We start from the raw sequence: 19,117 nt of genomic DNA, 5'->3' as shown, positions 1-19,117 counted from the left end.
CGAGTACTTATAATATATCATAAAACACAAGATAAAAGAATACAAAGTAACGACCACAATTAATGATGTATTGAAATAGATATAACAGTGTTAATAACACACAAATCTTTATTTTACTTACGCCAAACGTCTCTTAAAATACCCAAGTATAGTAGGTTTTAAATAGTTATATGTTCCTTCTAAATATCTCTAATACATTATTCAATAGTAACATACAGTTGGTATTTGTATTTCTAATCTTTGTGTGTTTTTAACTTAATATTAAGAAACGGCTCTTGAAGACAGAGAAGTTATGATACCAATCCTCGCAGATATGTTTAATTATATCATAAACACCGAAATTATGCCAAAACAATAGACACAGTCAAACATTAACCTGCTATATAAGAAGGGAGATAAACATGAAATGGGAATCTACTATATTAGTCTAATAGGCAACACCCAGATCTAACGAATCAATTTACCTGGGACAATAAATGACACAAAAGGATCCTATTAGCAAAGAAGTTGGGAGAAGAATAACAACCGGCTGGAAAAGTACTGGAGCTTCAAAGAGGTCATACAAATACTAAAACCAAATTATTGAACACCTGCATTCTATCTGTCCTTGTGTATGAAAGGTAAACATGGGCTTTAACACAAAACATGACTAACAAACTGGCAGCCTGCAAACGCGCAATGGTAAGGTGTATGCTTAACGTAAGAAGTCATGACATTACCTCTAAAATAAGAAGACTTAAATGGCGATGGACTGTCACATGATAAGAGGAAAAGACAAAGGAGTATAATTGTGACATGATGGTACCTTAGGGAGGGCAAAAGGAGTAGAGGAAGACCACAAAAAGATGGGAAGACTACATCAGACAAGTGGCAGGAGTGATGGAAGGAGTGGAATATATTGGCCCAAGAAAGATATGAATGGAAAAGGTTGGAGGAGGCCTTTGCCAACTGGCAAACAGATCTGCAGAAGTCAAGCAACATCCAAATATTAGAATAGTTTTTTTTTCAACCTTCTAATATGTAGTTTAATTATAAAACCTATGTTTATGTGTGTCAATCTGAATAAAAGGCTATATTATTATTATGAAGACCGAGAGAGTACTAAACTTTCTGTCAATAAATCTCTTAATCTAATACTAAATTATACATACAAATATTTTGTCAAAAACAGGATTTAAATGATTACACTGATATGACGCGTCATTTTTATCGTGTTATTGATGAGACCTTTACAAAAGATAAGTACTTCCAAAACAAAATAACAATGAAATGAGATAAGTGAAGATAAGTTACACCTGAAATAAACCTAATTATTTTAGTCTCATAAAACAACTCTATATTCAAAACTGTATATTTCGATCGATTATATAATACTAATCAATGGCGCTAATTGGATCTTAGGCAAGCCGATTTCCTCGCGATGTTTTCCTTCACCGTTCCAGCTAATGTTAAATGCGCACATAAAAATAAATCCATTGGTGCACAGCCGGGGATCGAACCTAAGACCTCAGGAATAAGACTCGCACGCTGAAGCCACTAGGCCAAAACTGCTCTCGATCTATTATATTATATAATATAAATAAAAATCAACACCTGATCATACAGTGAAATGTATGATTAGACTAATAATGGACGATTTGGCACTGAAGACTGATCTTCTAGACTTTAATAAATTGATCAAAGAATCGGAAGCGAACTGAGCACAGGACATGTAGGTGTCTGGACTATTATGGATACTGATATTACGCGTTTTCTTAAAAAGAGAAGCAATCATGCATGGAGAAAAGTTCATAAGAACGAATCAAGAAATAGAAAGATATTTATACCTACGGTTGCGTGATTTATAGAAACTTTTTTGAGAGATGTGACTATTCTTATTATTAGTTATCGACTTTCAGATAAATATAAGCTATATTATGTAGGTATTTAATATCGTAGTAAAAATAGTGTTGTTAATATTTTGTTCAAATATTATTGCTAAGCTAAAGTCATATCCACATATTGAATCATGTTTATTATTCGCTATTATAGCAGAAAGTAAGATAAATAGTATATTATATAGTAAATAGCATTACCATCATACACTTCGAATACTAGCTATGGTCACCTTTTTGGGTCCATAGGACGCTGGTTTACTCACGGTGTTCTTCACCGAGCGAGTGTTAAAAGCGCACCGAAAGTTCATTGACACAGGCAAGGTTTGAAACTTCGACCTTAGGTATCAGAATCACACGCTGAAGGCACGAGGCCAACACTGATCCATGGTCAATTTTTTCACATGTACCCAGTTTTTTATGCATTCAAAAAGTATTGTTTCGCTGGTAATCTAGATGATTCGATTTACGTTTTACCCCAAGGCTCTATTACCTATTCTATTATAAGAAAGATATTTCTACCTCTTCAAAACGTTTTCTTTAGCTTTAGATATAAAGTAGAGCGTTTACCTACATTACTCAAATTCTGAAATAAGCACTCCCTAGAGAGTCCTAGATTCTGTCGGTGTACTCTAAGGAGTGCTTAACTTTACCAAACATGTATAAATTTATATTCTAAATAGTACATTAGATGATCAATATTGTACTACGTAGAATATAAGTTATAAAAACAACTTTGAGGTTTTATTACGTCTATAACTTTATACCAGCTGTGTACTTAATTGTGCCAAAATTTAATTCAAATTAAAAAAATACATCATAAATGCAATATAGAACAAATACCAAGGCATAAAAAAAGGTTATTATTTTTATTTATTATCAAAATGTATTTTTAATTCCTTGTTTAATAACAAATGTTTATTACCTCTTTTATTCTATTAAAGAATTATGATACATATTATACTTAATTGTTCATATGTGTAGCACGCCAAGGTGGGTGTGTAGTCACGTCACTACGTTCTAATCATTTAAATTTTGCTTACAGATAATATTATCGCATACACAAATACTCGTCACTAACAAACAGATATATAAATGCACGAACGTTTGTGTTTTGTGCATAAATAATTAAGAGTTGGTGCAAAGTGCTTTTAAGTAAAGTGGGCATAAATGAAATAATTATCAGTAAAAACTATTCGTTTCACTAAAGTAAGTAATTTTAGTTTATGATATTTACGGGAGTCATACAAAGCGCTTAGTCTCGACTCTGTATAAGATATATCCGATAAACCCATAGAATGGAACGGCCTAATGGTAATTAGTCTCTAAGGAGCTTGGTGTGCTCAGCGGGGCGTAGCAGTACTCCACTCTCGGCCATTAACAACTCTATACAACGCAAATCCGGAGTACTGTTTGTTCCCTTTGGCCATAGGCTTCCCAATACTAGTACCATTCCCAATACTAGTACCATTCCCAATACCCTGTTGACCGAATATTCAGAGCAGCGTGAATTAATAAATTAGAAAGACCCCGTTCTTTGTGACCGCATTTTCAATCATTGGTGTTGCGGCTGTATGTAGATGTAGGCTCCCTCAGCATCTTCTATCGCATATACCCTGAGATATATTCTGACCAACTCTTCGGATTAATTGCAAAATTCCACCCGTTCCACATTGGCGTCTGGCAATACATGACAAAGCAAGAACTAGATCTTATTCCAGGTATTAATAGTTACAACTTAGAAGCCTTCAAGAGAAGAGCGTACCACTACCTTAGAGGCCGGTAAAGAACATTCATAATAAAATAAAGTCTCGTACTGAATTTCACTCATAAAAAAAATCGAACATCACATTTGCAATGTGACGTCATCGCAGTAGCGCGCAATACGCACGCAAAATTTTAAAAAAAACTACGGTAAAACTTTACAACGTTGTATCAATATTAATAAACCAATGTCTGTTGTCCTCACTGTCCGACACTGTCACTCCGATCGCCATTCAGACCGATGGTAGAGGAAACTTGCCTTTTTATTGAATCATAATTCATTCTATGTCATGTAACTCAAATTAGCTTGTAGCTTCTTATTGCGATATCTCCCTATCTCTCTGGCTACTGTCTACTCTGTCTTGCGATTTGATACTGGCTGTTAATGTTAATTTAACTTTATTTCATTTAAATAAACTGAAGAAATGAAGTGGATTTTGGTAGGCAATGAAGAAAGAAACATTTATTTGATTGAAGCACACATATGTATATAAACAAAATCACTTTAATCAAAAAATGGTCTTTACATACTCTGTCAACAAAACCGCGCCTTTACTAGTGAAATATAGGGTATATAGTAAAGTATAAAATAAATAAGGGACTGTGATAGCATATAAATGATTTTTTATTAAAAAACCCTTCATAACTTACAATAAAAATCAGAGTAATTGGCGAATTATATTACAATATAGGACTCGTGTCTAAATGTTGGATTTATATGAGAAACCGTTTTCTATGTAACTCTCGTGTCCGACACGGTCGTAAAGGCGTTTTTGTATGTCGCTACCAACGAATATGCTAACTACTGGAGAAACAAATATACAATCGACGAGAAAACTAAAAAGCAACTGAATAGCTCTACAGATATATTAATATGTTTGTAATTGTAAACAAACAATATTGTGTATTACTAATTACGTCATATACTTTCGATCATGCATTTATCGTATTAAGAAAATATTGCTATGTATGTCTACAGTTATTAGACTGAAATGGCGATGCAGCCCGGAAACAAATTAGAAAAATTTTATTTTATAAACGTAGATGATGGAAGGATATTATTCCTTTTACCTTGATGGTTAAACTTGACCTCTCGATAAAGCGTATTAGGCAAACTAGTCATTGAGAATAATGTACCAAATTTTGTCTACAAATGCTATATACAAATAATTGTAATTTTTATCACTTTTATTAGCATTCGTTCTATCTGAATACTGAGGGTACTCAGAGATTCCGTCGAAGTGAATACGATTCAGCCGCCAATTGTTTGTATGGGAGCGCCTACTAACCAATACAAGAATCAATAGGCTGATGAATTTCTAGTCCAGCAATTTATCATATGACTTTTGAACTTTTTTATACGTTGATATGCTCGGGACATAATAACACTTAATCTGGCCTTATTGAAGATAAATGTAAAACTGTATTAAAGCGACGACTTATTTGCACTTGTGAGGTGTTAATACTATCAATACTTAACTCTAATTAATTTTTACTTGTTTAATCTTAAAAATGACTTAAAAAATAAAAATGTAGTCCTATCATATCAACTCGGTGATGAAGAATATCCTTCAAGGGTATTGAATGTTTCCATTAAAATAATTGTTTCATGAAGACTACATATATTCTCGTAAATTGGTTTATTTTGTACGATGACAGAGACAGACACAGATTATACAGTACATACAGTACTATATAATCTGTGGATAACGCTGCTAAATGGACAAAGGCTACTCAAATATAGCAGTTTTTCCACTTCGCCTTTCATGAATAGAAACTAATTTGATAAGAATGATTGGCTTTTGGGATTCTGTAGCTGAATTAACCCACATTAACAGGGCAATAGATAATAATAAAAAATAAATCAATGGCGCTTCAACCTTTTTTAGGTCTGGGCTTCAGATCTGTTTCGTGATCATTTGTTAATCTAATGGGCAATTAGGTGATCAGCCTTCTGTGCCTGAAGCACGCCATTGACCTTTTGGGTCTAAGGCAAGCCGGTTTCCTCACGATGTTTTCCTTCACCGTTCGAGCGAATATTAAATGCGCACATAGAAAGAAAGTCTATAAGTGCACAGCCGGGGACCGAACCTATGACCTCAGGGATATTAATAGCCGTCGAATTATAACTAGATCGTCGAGGTTTTTACGCTAAAAACAAAATCAATTTACAGAAAATTTTATTACGTCACTCTATTTAATACATTCACAATTTTATTTTCACTCAAAAATAAAGAAATTTGATTGATTTCCATTTCGAAGAAAAATACTTTTAGAATCTTGCTGTTTTTACATAGTACATTCAACTAAATAGTATAAAAATATTATTTAGTAAATTCATATTTTCACTTTATTACAGACAGGACTCCAGATCATCGCTAAGCCCAAAAGTTCCCCGCAAATACTTCACTAATTGGAAACAAGCTTGCGATAAAACAAAAGATAAAACGAAAGAACTGCTGAAGCGTTGGAAGACGTTACCGGAAGGTGAAGCTGCACAGATGTCAGAGCCCGGTCACAGCGAGGAAGAAAAGCACGGATGGAGCGTGCACGTTTGGAGTAGGTATTTATACTTTTACACTACATAGTTTTAGCATAAAGTAGTTTACTATACTAATATTATAAACCTGAAATAATATGTGAATATGAAAAGAATCAAATAGCTTAATATAGATCATTAAATAGTTTTCTTAAAAGGCCGGCAACTCGCGAGCCCTCTGGTATTGAGAGTGTCCATAGGCGACGGTATCACTTAATATCAGGTGAGCCTCCTGCCCGTTTGCCCACCGTTCTATGAAAAAAGTTAATATTATAGTTTTACAATATTAATAATAATAAATAAATTTAAATACACAATAAAATAATTAACATACCCGCGCGTGTATGTTACGCCTGGATTAACTATTTAGAATAAAATAAGTTGTCTTGCATAGTTCATTTATCGAGGCTGTATATGCTTTGAATCATTCATACGGTTGCCAATATACATTAAAATGAGCCAGTTTGTCTATGAGTATTTTCTATATAAAATATACGAAACACAATATGTTTGAAAATATCTGATATCGTGCGGCGATGCCAACCCATAGGGAATTTAATAGGGATTCGTAGCCTTGTAGAGGCTTTCCCGTACATTTGCTACGAAGGCTATGAACATCTACATATGTATCGTAATATTTTCTGGTAATAACTTTATTTATTATAAATCAGTACGACACTGATTCAATTGAATTAATTATTTTAACTATTTCAAATTGAAGTGGATAAAGTTATACTAATCAGCGCTTAAATTAAAATATAATCAGACTCATATGCATTGTGCATTATACATTTAATACTTTTGAATAAAAACTTACGTAATAAAAGTACGTTCGTTCTATTTATTCTTGACACAGAAACTACAATCACGTTGGCTTAGCTTAATGTTGATTACGAATTCATTTACAATAACTATGCCAAAGAAAATCGAACAAACCAAAAAGATACCCGATCAAATACGCATAACGAGAAGGTCCAATATAAAAGAGCAAGGGTTTTATAAATTCCAAAATATGATGGCAAGAAACCTATCAATGCAGGAAAATCAAAAGAGCATCAAGCCTAGAAAAACTACTAAAACGAAGATTTACAAACGCTAAAATTATTGTTTTTTAGTTACAGCAGCAGTGGTTGAAGGTATAGATACATTTATAATTTAACTGTGAAATTAAAAAATATAACGATATAATTTCTTTGAATAAGCTAGTTCGTAATTTAAAATCTCACGTCATGTTAAAGAATCTGTACTAAAAAATTGTGAATACTTCTTCCTATTGCCACAGAAAATGAAAAAAGAAGCCGACTTTGTTGTGACATTAAGTAAATGTAAACCTCTACATCGACAATTACTATTATAGTGATTGCCACAAAATTTGCGACAACGCATTAATTATACGATCTGAATTGCGCGGACATATTTTGAAATTAACAGTTGGTAATGCGTTGTTAATGGCCGTAAATTATTATTAGAAGAGCTTTGGTTTATTTTACTCAAACCGGATGTGAATAGAGAAATATTTAAATCCAACTAACGTTTGATTCGTTTGTATTTCCATTCATGAAATATTAATCAAACTCTTTTTGATCGATCTATTTTATTCGAAGCTTTTTCTGAAGGTTGTGGATGTGAAAGCAAATTACTGTATGACTACTATTGATGTTTTTAGTGTGTTTTAAGATCTTTTATAATACTTCATAAGCAATTGCAACATGAATATACTTTTATATGTATAATTCAGTATCAATGATTACAATAAAGACTAGTAAGTAAATTTTTGATATAAAGTTTTAACCTATAAGTCAGGTTATATAAGTGTCTTAAAAAAAAGAGCGTACCAATTCTTAAAAGGCCGGCAGCGCACTGGCGAGCCCTTTGGTATTGAGAGACCATAGGCACTTAACATCAGGTGAGCCTCCTATCCCTATACTTCCTGTTAAAAAAACAAGTAGTAAGTAAAAAACTTTTTGTCGCCGATGCTTCGACCCATATAAAGATTAAAAACATATCAAACGCACCGGCACAATAACTGACTTTATTGAAAACCGTCCGAATCGCTAGATTTATTACATACAATACAAGGGAACTCAAACCGAAAGTTATTTTTTGACACATTTAGTACGCGATTATATTCCTATCCTCAGTCTTATCCTATACATATACATATTTATACAGTTATAATATTGGAACTATTTATTTTGAACGTAGAACCTAAAATATATAGTATAATTTGAAGTTCTGACAGTTAATATTTTTTTTTAACTTTCGCTGTAATCGTGGACAGGCTAAAGTATTTCGACAATACCTTCTCTTAATGCATTGCATCACGAAAATATCTTTAAAAAACTTCTTAAATACCACTTATAGAAGTATTTTTTTATTTATATATGCTAAGTCCATGAGCTAAATAAAAGGCGATTGAATTGATTGCGATCGGCCGTTGATAATAATTAATTACGACAATTAACGAGCAATTTGAGTATAAATATAATGTTACTTAAACATACCTTAGAAAATGTATATTATATAAATTTCATACTGTATATTAACTTTAAATAAAAGCGCACCAGATACGAAATATGATATTATTCTGTAATATTAAACCAAGTCAAAGGACTCAAGAAGAAGCCAGCGGTTTCTTTGAGACGAGGAAGAAAAGCTCTTCATTTTACTATGAAAATTTGAAATTTTAGTATTCACTGCAGTTTGTCAAGTGAAATACGTCCCGGTGCAATGTTTTTAATATAATTACACCCATGTAAAGTAGTAGTCGAACCTGTAAATAGTAGGAATTTCATTTTAAAACAGTATATAAAATAAAAAAGTCTTTCAAATGGTATATGTCGTAGGGATAACGGGACACACGTGAAAGGCTTAGCGTATTACGCTGGAAATTATAAATTTCCCATTTTTTTATTCCTACAATAACTTAATACTAATGGAATAGAACATGAAACCAAAATGAGACAACCTATAGACAACACGTATTTCTTTTAATAATCAGGCTATCCTTCAGAATTGAGATAGTGTATAGTTTAATATATAGTCTCACATGCAATAGTATTGAAGGTACGCTCATGTGTTAAACGGAATACAAAAAGCCTTAGTACGTATTATTTGAATTATGACAATATTGTTATTTGCTACAATTGATTCACTTAAACTTTCATCATCAAATCAACTTTATAAAAATCATAAATTATATTTTATAAAATGCCTCTATCAGCCCGATTGATTTATTGCTTAAAACAATAAACGCATCATTCGATGGATTTATTCATGAAATATGTGTTCTGTAAATACAAATTAAAATAATTTTTAATAATAGAATCGTAATTACTGAACACCAATGTGTTTATTGAACATTATTAATAATAACCACATTAATACAAAATAAATATGTCTAAAGGAAGAAGGTAATCGTCTCTTTCTGGCAAATTGTGTTTACAGTGGATTGAAAAGAGATAGATGAGTACTTTAGTAATACGGGACAGTACGACTTTTTAGCTTTTATAAATAAATTCTTTTTATACCCAATATATACGCCTTAGAATTGACATAAAAACAGTTTTATTTATTCGTATGCGTCAATTTCAATCTGACGAATGAATGTCAATGTAATGCTAGTGGCAAGGAGTTCTATAGTTCAAGACCAATATTTTTAAAACATATGATACATCTTATCATTTGTATATATTTATCAGTGGAATTTATTTATCATCTCTCTAGTGGAAGCCTACAAACTTGTATTTTACGCGGTTTGGAATAAATGTAGGACGTGTTTAAATCATTCTTATTTTTATAATCTAAATTTAGTTAACGAACTTTCAGTGTGTATAATTATTAAGTTTGTATAAGTGTCAGTAAGTAACAACAGATAAACCTGCCTGTTTACCATTCGTATACTCGTAGTACAAGATTTCCATTAGTTAAATGAATTATAAGGAAATTGATCGTTTAATACATTCGTATTTGCCAAATTTTACTTACTAAATATCTACGAGAATAAACCAAGTCAATGGTACTTACTATGAATGATACGTGCCAAAACATAGCGGTGATCTATTAACATATAGGATAAATACGGTAATAGATAATATAATTATTTGAGTATTCTACTACGGGAATGTAAAACAAAATACGGATCGTTTCGCGTGTCTGTGATTGGACAAATACTGTTGACCAATCTCAATCAATCGATACGTGCCATCATTTCATCTTTAGTTGTCATCAACTGAAAATTTTATCGTTCAAACCGAGTAGATTAAAAAAATAATATTCACGCTGTAATGCCAGCACATGTAATTAGTAAGTCGCAGTGAAATGGTGATAAGGAATACGATTATGTCGTTTAATCACGACAGTGTAATGTGTTTGTTAGAGTATGCAAAGTGGTTATAATTACTTACGTTACAGCGAATATTAGGCTTTAACGCACGTACTTTAAGATCGGGAATTGTACGAAATAAGCACGAAGACGTTTTAAGATTTTCTTCTTGCAGCGTCTATCGACTTAATGCTTTGTTTCTAGTACTTTTTCTGTATTCTTACCAATCGCCCATCATGTAAGTTAATTGTATCATTCTATCTCAACAGCTACCTGGGTAAATCGTTGCAGTGAAGACCTGGAATGTCTGGATTTAGAGGAAGAACAGCCCTTAGCCCAGCTAAGCGCCGTACAAAATGAAAAGATGACACTTTTCTTTACTGAACTTCTGGACCATGACCGAGATGACGTTATCTGTGACCAAGATTTTGATACATTTTTTGAGGTAAAAACCCAATGAAGTTTTTATTGCCAAACAAAAATGTATTTTCTTTCATAAAATATAATATTTATATCGATTATAATTTCGAACGGTCTTTTATTAACATAGCTTTTAAACATTTAAAGAAAACACTTTTTACCGCATTGAAGCTATGTATTAGGCATAGATGTTAAATCTGAAATACCTATCAAAGTGATAATATTATTTTACAATATAAATGACTTGACAATCTTTTGTTTTGCTAAAATCAAAACTTGTTGCATGAAACTAAGGAGTTTTAAGAACGTACTATCTTCAATATACATCGCCGATGTTCACAATAAGGAAAATATTTTGAATGTACGAACTAAGGTAAATTCGCCAGAGGTTTATTAACATATATAATAACAATCTAGCAAAGCCGGGCATCAACAATAGAAGAAATAGTTACGTTTTTAATAAAATTACAAACTCTAATAAATATATCTTCGTATATACCTAAGGCTCGAGGACATCAGGCTACAGCTACTATAAAGAGCTTCATATTTTTTAACCTTATGCTTAGAAAAGCCAACTCATTGATATGGATCTGCTCCATTAACCTTATTTATTAAGTCCTACATATTCCTATATGTTATATTTTTATGCATTTGAAATAGTTCCACTGAACCTTTGTTACTTTTAACTTCACTTATTTCCCAAGGGAAATTATAGTTTATGAGGCCTGATAACGCAATAATCTAATATTTTTAGCTATCAAACTTAATAGTTTTCATGTTTTGTTCATGCCAACACCAGTTTTCACTAGGTTAGTAGGTAGTTTTCAAAAGGGTATGAAAAATATAAATAAAATATTGAAATTACAATAAATATGTTGTTTGAATTGAAGTTAGATTAAGACTTAATACCAATTATATAGAGACTACATTTTAAAAGCATATTTACATACAAAATTATAAAACTTCACGAAAGCTTAATTTACGCTAATGCCCGCTCGGTTTGGTTAAATATAAAATAACCATAACAATGACTTAACAAATGTAGGAATAAAAGTTTATATTACTCGGTAAAGAAATAGGGACAATTAAACGAAATTTACAGAAGCTGGCCCATTTTGCGGATTGGTCGCCCAACTCGTCGGAGTTTCACATACTCCTGGAAGTTAAGAGAGAATTCATCGAACATTTCCTGGACCCGTTGCCCAACAAGTAAGTTGACTGGTCCAGCTTTTGTTTGCGTTGTAACTGTTCATTGTTTTCAATTGTTAAGTATTTATTTATACAATTAGCTTAAGGATCTTCTTCAGAACATTAGTTTTTAAACATTTTTTTTACTGAATAATAAATAAAACCCAAATATGTATTACATTTGAAAGTTGTCTTACACCCACACACCCACTGTGTTTGTAGTAATGTATTGTATGTAATATAACTAATATGATCTATATTTTGTTTGGTTATATTTCAGCATCTATTTAAAAGATCATTTCAGCAGGGTTTTTTGTTTTTATCGCATTTGTAGCTAGAAATAGGATATAATTTATTCTCATTACATAAAACCTTTTTGCAAAAAATCTAAGATAGGAAGTACGTGATCGGACCGGAAATTGCACTTTCAGGTAAATTAGAGATAAAGGTGATACGTGACACCAAGTTTCCTTAATCTTAGAAATAGTTCGAGTATAAACTTATCTGATTGGAGGATAACAACAGTAAGGAAATTGACATTCTGACTGTGAAATAAAATTCACTTGTCCTAAAAAACTGTCCCATAGATCAATGTGTACTTTGGCCGGTATTATGTGTTATTCGACTTATTTATTGTCTAAATTGTAAAGTTAAATGATTCAAAATCTATATATATATATATATATATATATATATATATATATATATATTAATACAATTTAACAACAACAAATATATATATATTAATATTTTTATATTTTTTTTTGGCGTCATATAGATTTTCTTAACTCGAGTAAAAGATAATATCAAATCTTTGCACATACAGGTTTTGAACTAATATGTCTTCACAAATTATTTCTTGTTTCGAATCAATTCAAGATAAAATTACAATGACGACGGTAAAATTATCCTTAAGATATTTTATTTAATGTATTTTGTAAGTTTTGGAAAATTAAGGAAAATTAAGAAAACCGCGATTACAATAATAATTTAAATTACGTATTTTCTAATGTTAATGTGCATTTTCTGTTTAGATTTGCAGAATTACCCTACTACAGACGCGTTTGTGGTCCCGAAGCTGGAGGCTTACCTGGACGAACTACACTTGAAGGCTGGCTGGCCAGATGGGCGCTTCTATTGAGTGAACCAAACAAGTTTGCGGATTTACCATTGTATTTGCAGTACTTCTGCAAGATTTTGTTCCACATTATTGATAGGACAGGTAAGAGAAAATACCGCGAAAGTTGCAGTCCCTATCGAAAACAATTATTAATTAATACATATGATTCTGCTAAATTACCGAAGTGTTACTAGTACGTTATAATTAATTCGACGTAATAACGATGATGATGTTATCAAAGGGAAATTTTAAATCGTCTATATATCTGAGTAATACACGTGTCAATCGAATGGATGTATCATAGGATAGGTGTTGTTGTAGGCCTCTCTTACTTTGTAGCTTTAAGCACTGGACCCTCCCCCAGCTTAATATATCAAATGGTGCGATTTGAGTATGACTTGTGGTAGCAAGAGTCATCACAAATCAATCATGCCCGCGGAGAACCAACGAAGAGCTACTGTAGATCGCGTGAAGAAAAGAAAGACCTTAATAGTGCCTCTCTTATTATCTATCTATCGTTATTTACTTCATAAATAACACATGATACAAGTACTGAAAAATAATACGGGCATTACAAAATATACATAGAAAACGTAAAATAATAGCAGAAATATCTTTTTTGTTAATTAAGTCTACTGTCACCTGAATTAATATATTAAATTAAATAAATAGAGAAAACACTGTGATTAAAAAAGCCAAGGTTCAATAAATCTACGTGATCTTGATAAATCTCCTTGATGAATAGGATTAATTTGACGTAAGTGTACCTGTCGGGAGCCTTAGGCAATGAAATACGATAATTACGATCCACAATCACAGTAATAACGGCTTTATATCATTGTAATAAAACTCATTACAGTACAACCATAAGAACCGAAAATTGTTGGGAAAATTGATGGACAATTAACAGCCTACACTTTGACGAAGCAAAAATAAACGTTACAATTTCTTTTTACAAAATTAATTACATACCTGCCTCATTTGAGTCAATTTTATTTCAACCGCTATTATTTTCATTACATCATTACTAACTTCATTTATTTTTACTACATTTCATGATTTATCTTTAAGCATTAACGGTATATTTAAAGTATTTAACAAAGCTTTTAACCTACATCTATATTATAATATCGTAAGACAAAAACACGTAACTCCTAAATATTATATTGTATGTTACGGTTCTGCTGTCGAATTTGTATATAATGTATTTTTATTTCTGTAAAACTGTTTTAGGATACATCCAATATTCTTTACCTTTTTCTGTTTGTATAGAGATATGTGGTTATTTCTTAATAAATAAATATAACAAAATTTAGGAACCTATACATGATAGTATAGAGCTGAAAAGTTAGAAGCACGGAAAGATAGCAAAAGTATATAATAGTCGCATAGTGGGCTTGTAACCACATTTACAAGCCCACTATGTAACACTAAATAACGGCACAATAAATATACATTCTGAATTTGTCCCTAAAAACTAAAACCTAATAAATCAAAAAGCGTTTATCATATCTATATCAAAAATGTAAGAATAGAAAAATAATTGAAATCCCGTTTCCAGTGATATTTCAGAGTTGGCAATTGAATTGAAATTTCAAGCCAAAATCCTACTACGTACGTTCCTATTTCTTGCGACTCCTATTATATTATATTCCCTCGGCCTCTTTGTTTCAAGTCTAAATCCGACGGCTGCTCACAAAATAAAATATAAAACACACGATGTACTGCCAAATGCAAGGCAGGCATATAAAATGCTATTCATTTTGCGTACTCGAAAACAAATAGTACTGATCTTTTGATGTTTATTTATATAAATTCATTATTTAAAAAAAAACATTTCATACTCTGCGATATTATAAAATATCACAATATGTGTTATGTACTAAAATCTAAAGGTAAAGCATGCGTTCTTTTTTTTCAAACAAGCTTGGGTAAATTGTAATTTCTAAAGAAAATTTTAGGATAAGGAATGGATAAACGTACTATAGTTCACTGGGATACGTTATATACCATAGTTATTATATTATATTAGTGCTTCTAATTTTTGCAAGTTTGTATCCAAAATTCGGTTTGTCCACAATTTCGGTTCCTCGATTGATCGATTTGAATACCTGATATTCAAACTTAGGTCCAACAGTCCAAGCTATCAAAATCGATTTCGATCGAGTCTGTTTAATATTTCTAAGTTACTTTTATTATGTATCGTATTCAAAGATAATATTTCCATAGGTGTTGGAGAAATAACAAAGGATGCCCTTGCATCATTTTACCGGTCAGTGATTGGTTTACCAGCGAAAAGAATAGAAGAAATTATAGATACTGCTTACGACCGGATGACGAGTGTGAGTAAAACTATATAAATTTTAACGATTTTAGTACGTATTTAAAATGTTTCCTTCATAATTATTTTGATTCCAAACTAATCATAGTAAAACCTTTATATGTAAGCTGAAACCAGGACGATACCTTGTTTTGGCCTCAGATTGCAACTGTTTCTTTGATACGTTTTTATATACAAGTATGTAGGAACAGCCTTCTATGTCTCGACACATGTCGATTTTAGATTTCCTCAAACTATTGTTGTAAAGAACAGTTAAATGATATAGTCTTGATTCAAAAAGGTGAGAGTGACTCTCTTTAACCATTACACCAACAATGCTCTTTGAATGCGGTTAAGAATCTGCAGGAACACATTGCCCAAGTAAGAAATTGTTCGGCTTAAAACGGACCGAAATCTGGCTGCTTAAGATTGTATATATATATTTTTTTAATCTGAGTCATTACTTTTCTCTGTAGTCTTTTATCTATTACTTTAAGTCGAGTTAGTAAGCGTAGGTGTTGTCGTTGAAAACTTTTATTACTTAACTGATAAACAGTGTAACTAATTTATTTCAGAATAGCTACCTAATCCTGGATTACGGCACATTCGTTCACTGTTACATAAATTGGCTCATGGGGAAGAATCCCAACGGTCCAGGACAGTGGGTGCTTGTCCCTTCGAAGGACTCCCTCCCACAGCCGCCTTTTCCCGTAGACTATAGCGCCTTAAACACAGAACCTGGCAAGTTAGAACCATATGCACCAGATAAAAAAACTAATCGACACTCTGTTATCGTTTAAGTTGATGTGAAATGAATTGTTACGTCATAGCTCTATAATAGTAAATACAGTGTTACCAGGTTAGCTAACATAATTAACGGGATTGAGTATGACAGTTGAAGAATTATTTAAAAGTATATTAATTTATTCTTCCCAAATCGCATGCGTATTTTTTGTTGTTGTAGGTATATAATTTTAGGTGAAAATCTCGAACAATTATATCCAGTGAATTCAATTGTAATAACAAAATGTGTATTTACTTTTAAAGTTGTGGTAGTCGCGTTACTAAATAGCATGACTTATGTCGTAGTGGCTGACAGTGAGTACATGCGACATGTCAAAAACCAAACTTTTTCACTTTTCCACATGTTCCATACGCTTACCTACGAGATTGATATATCAATTAGATGTACTTAATAATTTGATAACAATAAGCTGATAAACAAAAACCCTTAACTGATCTTACGAAAACCAATTGCGATGTAGTTCTTGCAATTTCCATAGCACTAATTTTAAAAAATACGTGGTACGAAATTTCAATTTTGGTGATCGGATCTTAAAAAGTTTTTCAGGGTAAACTTGCCGATCGTATGCTGTCTAATGTACTTTACGTTACCCTTGGATAACAAATATTTTTACAATAAATAGTAATGTTTACCAAAAGTATAGTTAAACGAGTTAAAAAAGTATGAATGATAATATTCTCGTGTACATACATTTTGTATGTCTGTAATACATATAAACGGTTTCATGCTTTATACACATGTACAATTAAGAATTTATAACACACTGACAAAAATTTCAAGTAGTTACGTAATTTGTACTAAAAACAGTATGAAAAAGTACAATCTTTTCGGTATTCATATTTGTTACTGTCCTTCGTGAAGTTAATCAATTTCCTACGGTTCAGCAAAAGTTCTGAAGACAATTACACTTTGTTTATTTATTTAGCCGAAGTTTAAATATCGATCATCATTGATTGAATAAAAAGTTTTAAGAGAAAAATAGCTCTCGTTTATTTCATGAAACGAAGGAAAACCAAGATATTCTTCAAAGAATCTCTCTTGTATTCCTAATAAGTAAAAAACATAATGAATATAGCTTATAGTAGTCTCAAAGAACTTTGCTTTGCTTTTAAGTCTAGCAAAAGAACAGTCCATAGTAGCAGGACTATATTGCAACAATACATATTGTGTTGTCCGCCGTTCATAAGAGTGGTGAAATTATTTTTATGCTATAATTTCTATAAACGCCTAAACTTTTGAATTGTTGTATATGGCAATTTTACGGACCTGTGTAGTTTTAGCTTAAATATGAAAAAACTAGATTACTGAGTCTTGGTCGGCCTAGTTTGTTGGCTCCACAAAACGTCACTCAAACGACTCATCCTACTCTTAAATTCTGCTTAATTGAAATGAAACGCTTTAATCTTTTGGTAACTTGACCAATCTATACGCCTTTAGGTATTTGATAAGTGTAAATAGTCGAGTAAATACGTGCACAACACGGTAAGCAAGAACTGCCTTAATGTAAGTCTCCTCACTTTACGTATAGCCTTATTTTGTACCTTAGGTATAGTTTATTCTATTGTAAAGTCACCGAATAAAGAATTTATTAGAATTGACTTTTTGTTAGCAACCTCCTTACTTTTTAACAATTGAACTTGGCCCCATGTGCCAATCGAGCTAATCCCTCATACAATAGATAAAGAATAATGTACCTATAGAAAATCACATAGTGCCGTAATTTTTCGTGTTAACATATTAAAGAGTAGTTTTAATTTATTAATGGCGATATATATCTTCCACTTGAGATTCGTGTGTCTAAACCCTGAAGTCCTGAGTCTGAAGGGTTTGAACCGGCTGTAAAGTAACCGCACCAATAGAGTACTTTCTATGTGAAAAGGCAAGGCTTTGCTCGTCTTTTCGAGAAGGAAAACATGGTGAGGAATTAAAAGTGTGTTACGATACAAAAAGCTATATGCGTTTGAAGGGAAATGATCAAGAAAAATAAGCAACGTCATAAATTTGACGCAAAGGCCAGCTGTAGCGGCAAGGCTTTTGACGTGACAACGTCTTATAATTCGATGGAGCCGGATGGAGCACGCACGAAAAAACATGACTCATGCGGCGTTACCTCGCTCTGCGGCGTTACCTGGCTCTGAGGCGTTCCATTTAAGGCTTGAAGTGCAAGCGAGAGCACGGAACGAGCGACAAAGAGGCAAAATCGGCATCCGCGTTCGGCAGCGTTTGACATCTGTCTCTCTCCTACTAGAGTGAGCGATGAAAAAAAATTGACATAATTGTATTTATGCGTACAAATATTGATCAATTCAATTATGATTTCCATTTACCTACTTCTCTATATCCATACAAAATATCAATCAAACAAATGAAATTAAATTTTTCTTTTGAAAAAGCAACCATTCCATCAATATTTTCTTATGACGTTGTCACGTTCAACTATCGTCAGTAAACCGACTTTACAGACAACCGATTTTTTAAAAAGGTTTTCTTACAACATAACTTGTTTAGTTTTATAAATGATTCGTTTTTTTTTATTTTAAGATAAGAAAATAGAATATTAGACACTAATCACATCTTAAGCAGACTATATTTTAATTTTAGTAATTTATCTTTCATATCCTTATGAAGAAAGCTCAAAATGGAAACAAATTCAAAATATATCGTATGATTAATGTCGCCACAAACCGTCCTTTCACAAAAGTAAAAAGAAGTAGAGTCATTAATCAACTTAAATCAAGACAGATTTCAAAGGACAAATTGAAC

The 19,117-nt window shown here is 32.0% G+C and overlaps 1 protein-coding gene across 1 annotated transcript in view; it reads left to right on the top strand.

Moving 5' to 3' along the window:
• The window catches only part of LOC123710209, a 61,070-nt gene extending 43,128 nt beyond the window's left edge, over positions 1-17,942 (top strand). The window contains exons 3-8 of the mRNA XM_045661974.1: positions 5,998-6,197; positions 10,771-10,946; positions 12,024-12,130; positions 13,144-13,331; positions 15,459-15,571; positions 16,125-17,942. Of these exons, the coding sequence (XP_045517930.1) occupies positions 5,998-6,197; positions 10,771-10,946; positions 12,024-12,130; positions 13,144-13,331; positions 15,459-15,571; positions 16,125-16,349 (1,009 nt within the window). The 3' untranslated portion in view covers positions 16,350-17,942. The remainder of the gene's footprint in view (positions 1-5,997; positions 6,198-10,770; positions 10,947-12,023; positions 12,131-13,143; positions 13,332-15,458; positions 15,572-16,124) is intronic.
• Positions 17,943-19,117: the final 1,175 nt, after the last annotated feature.

The sequence above is a fragment of the Pieris brassicae genome, chromosome 5, assembly GCF_905147105.1.
Source record: "Pieris brassicae chromosome 5, ilPieBrab1.1, whole genome shotgun sequence".
NCBI classification, from domain to species: Eukaryota; Metazoa; Arthropoda; class Insecta; order Lepidoptera; family Pieridae; genus Pieris; species Pieris brassicae.
Note: the sequence above shows the minus strand (reverse complement) of the source record. Positions and strands in the feature narration are given on the sequence as shown.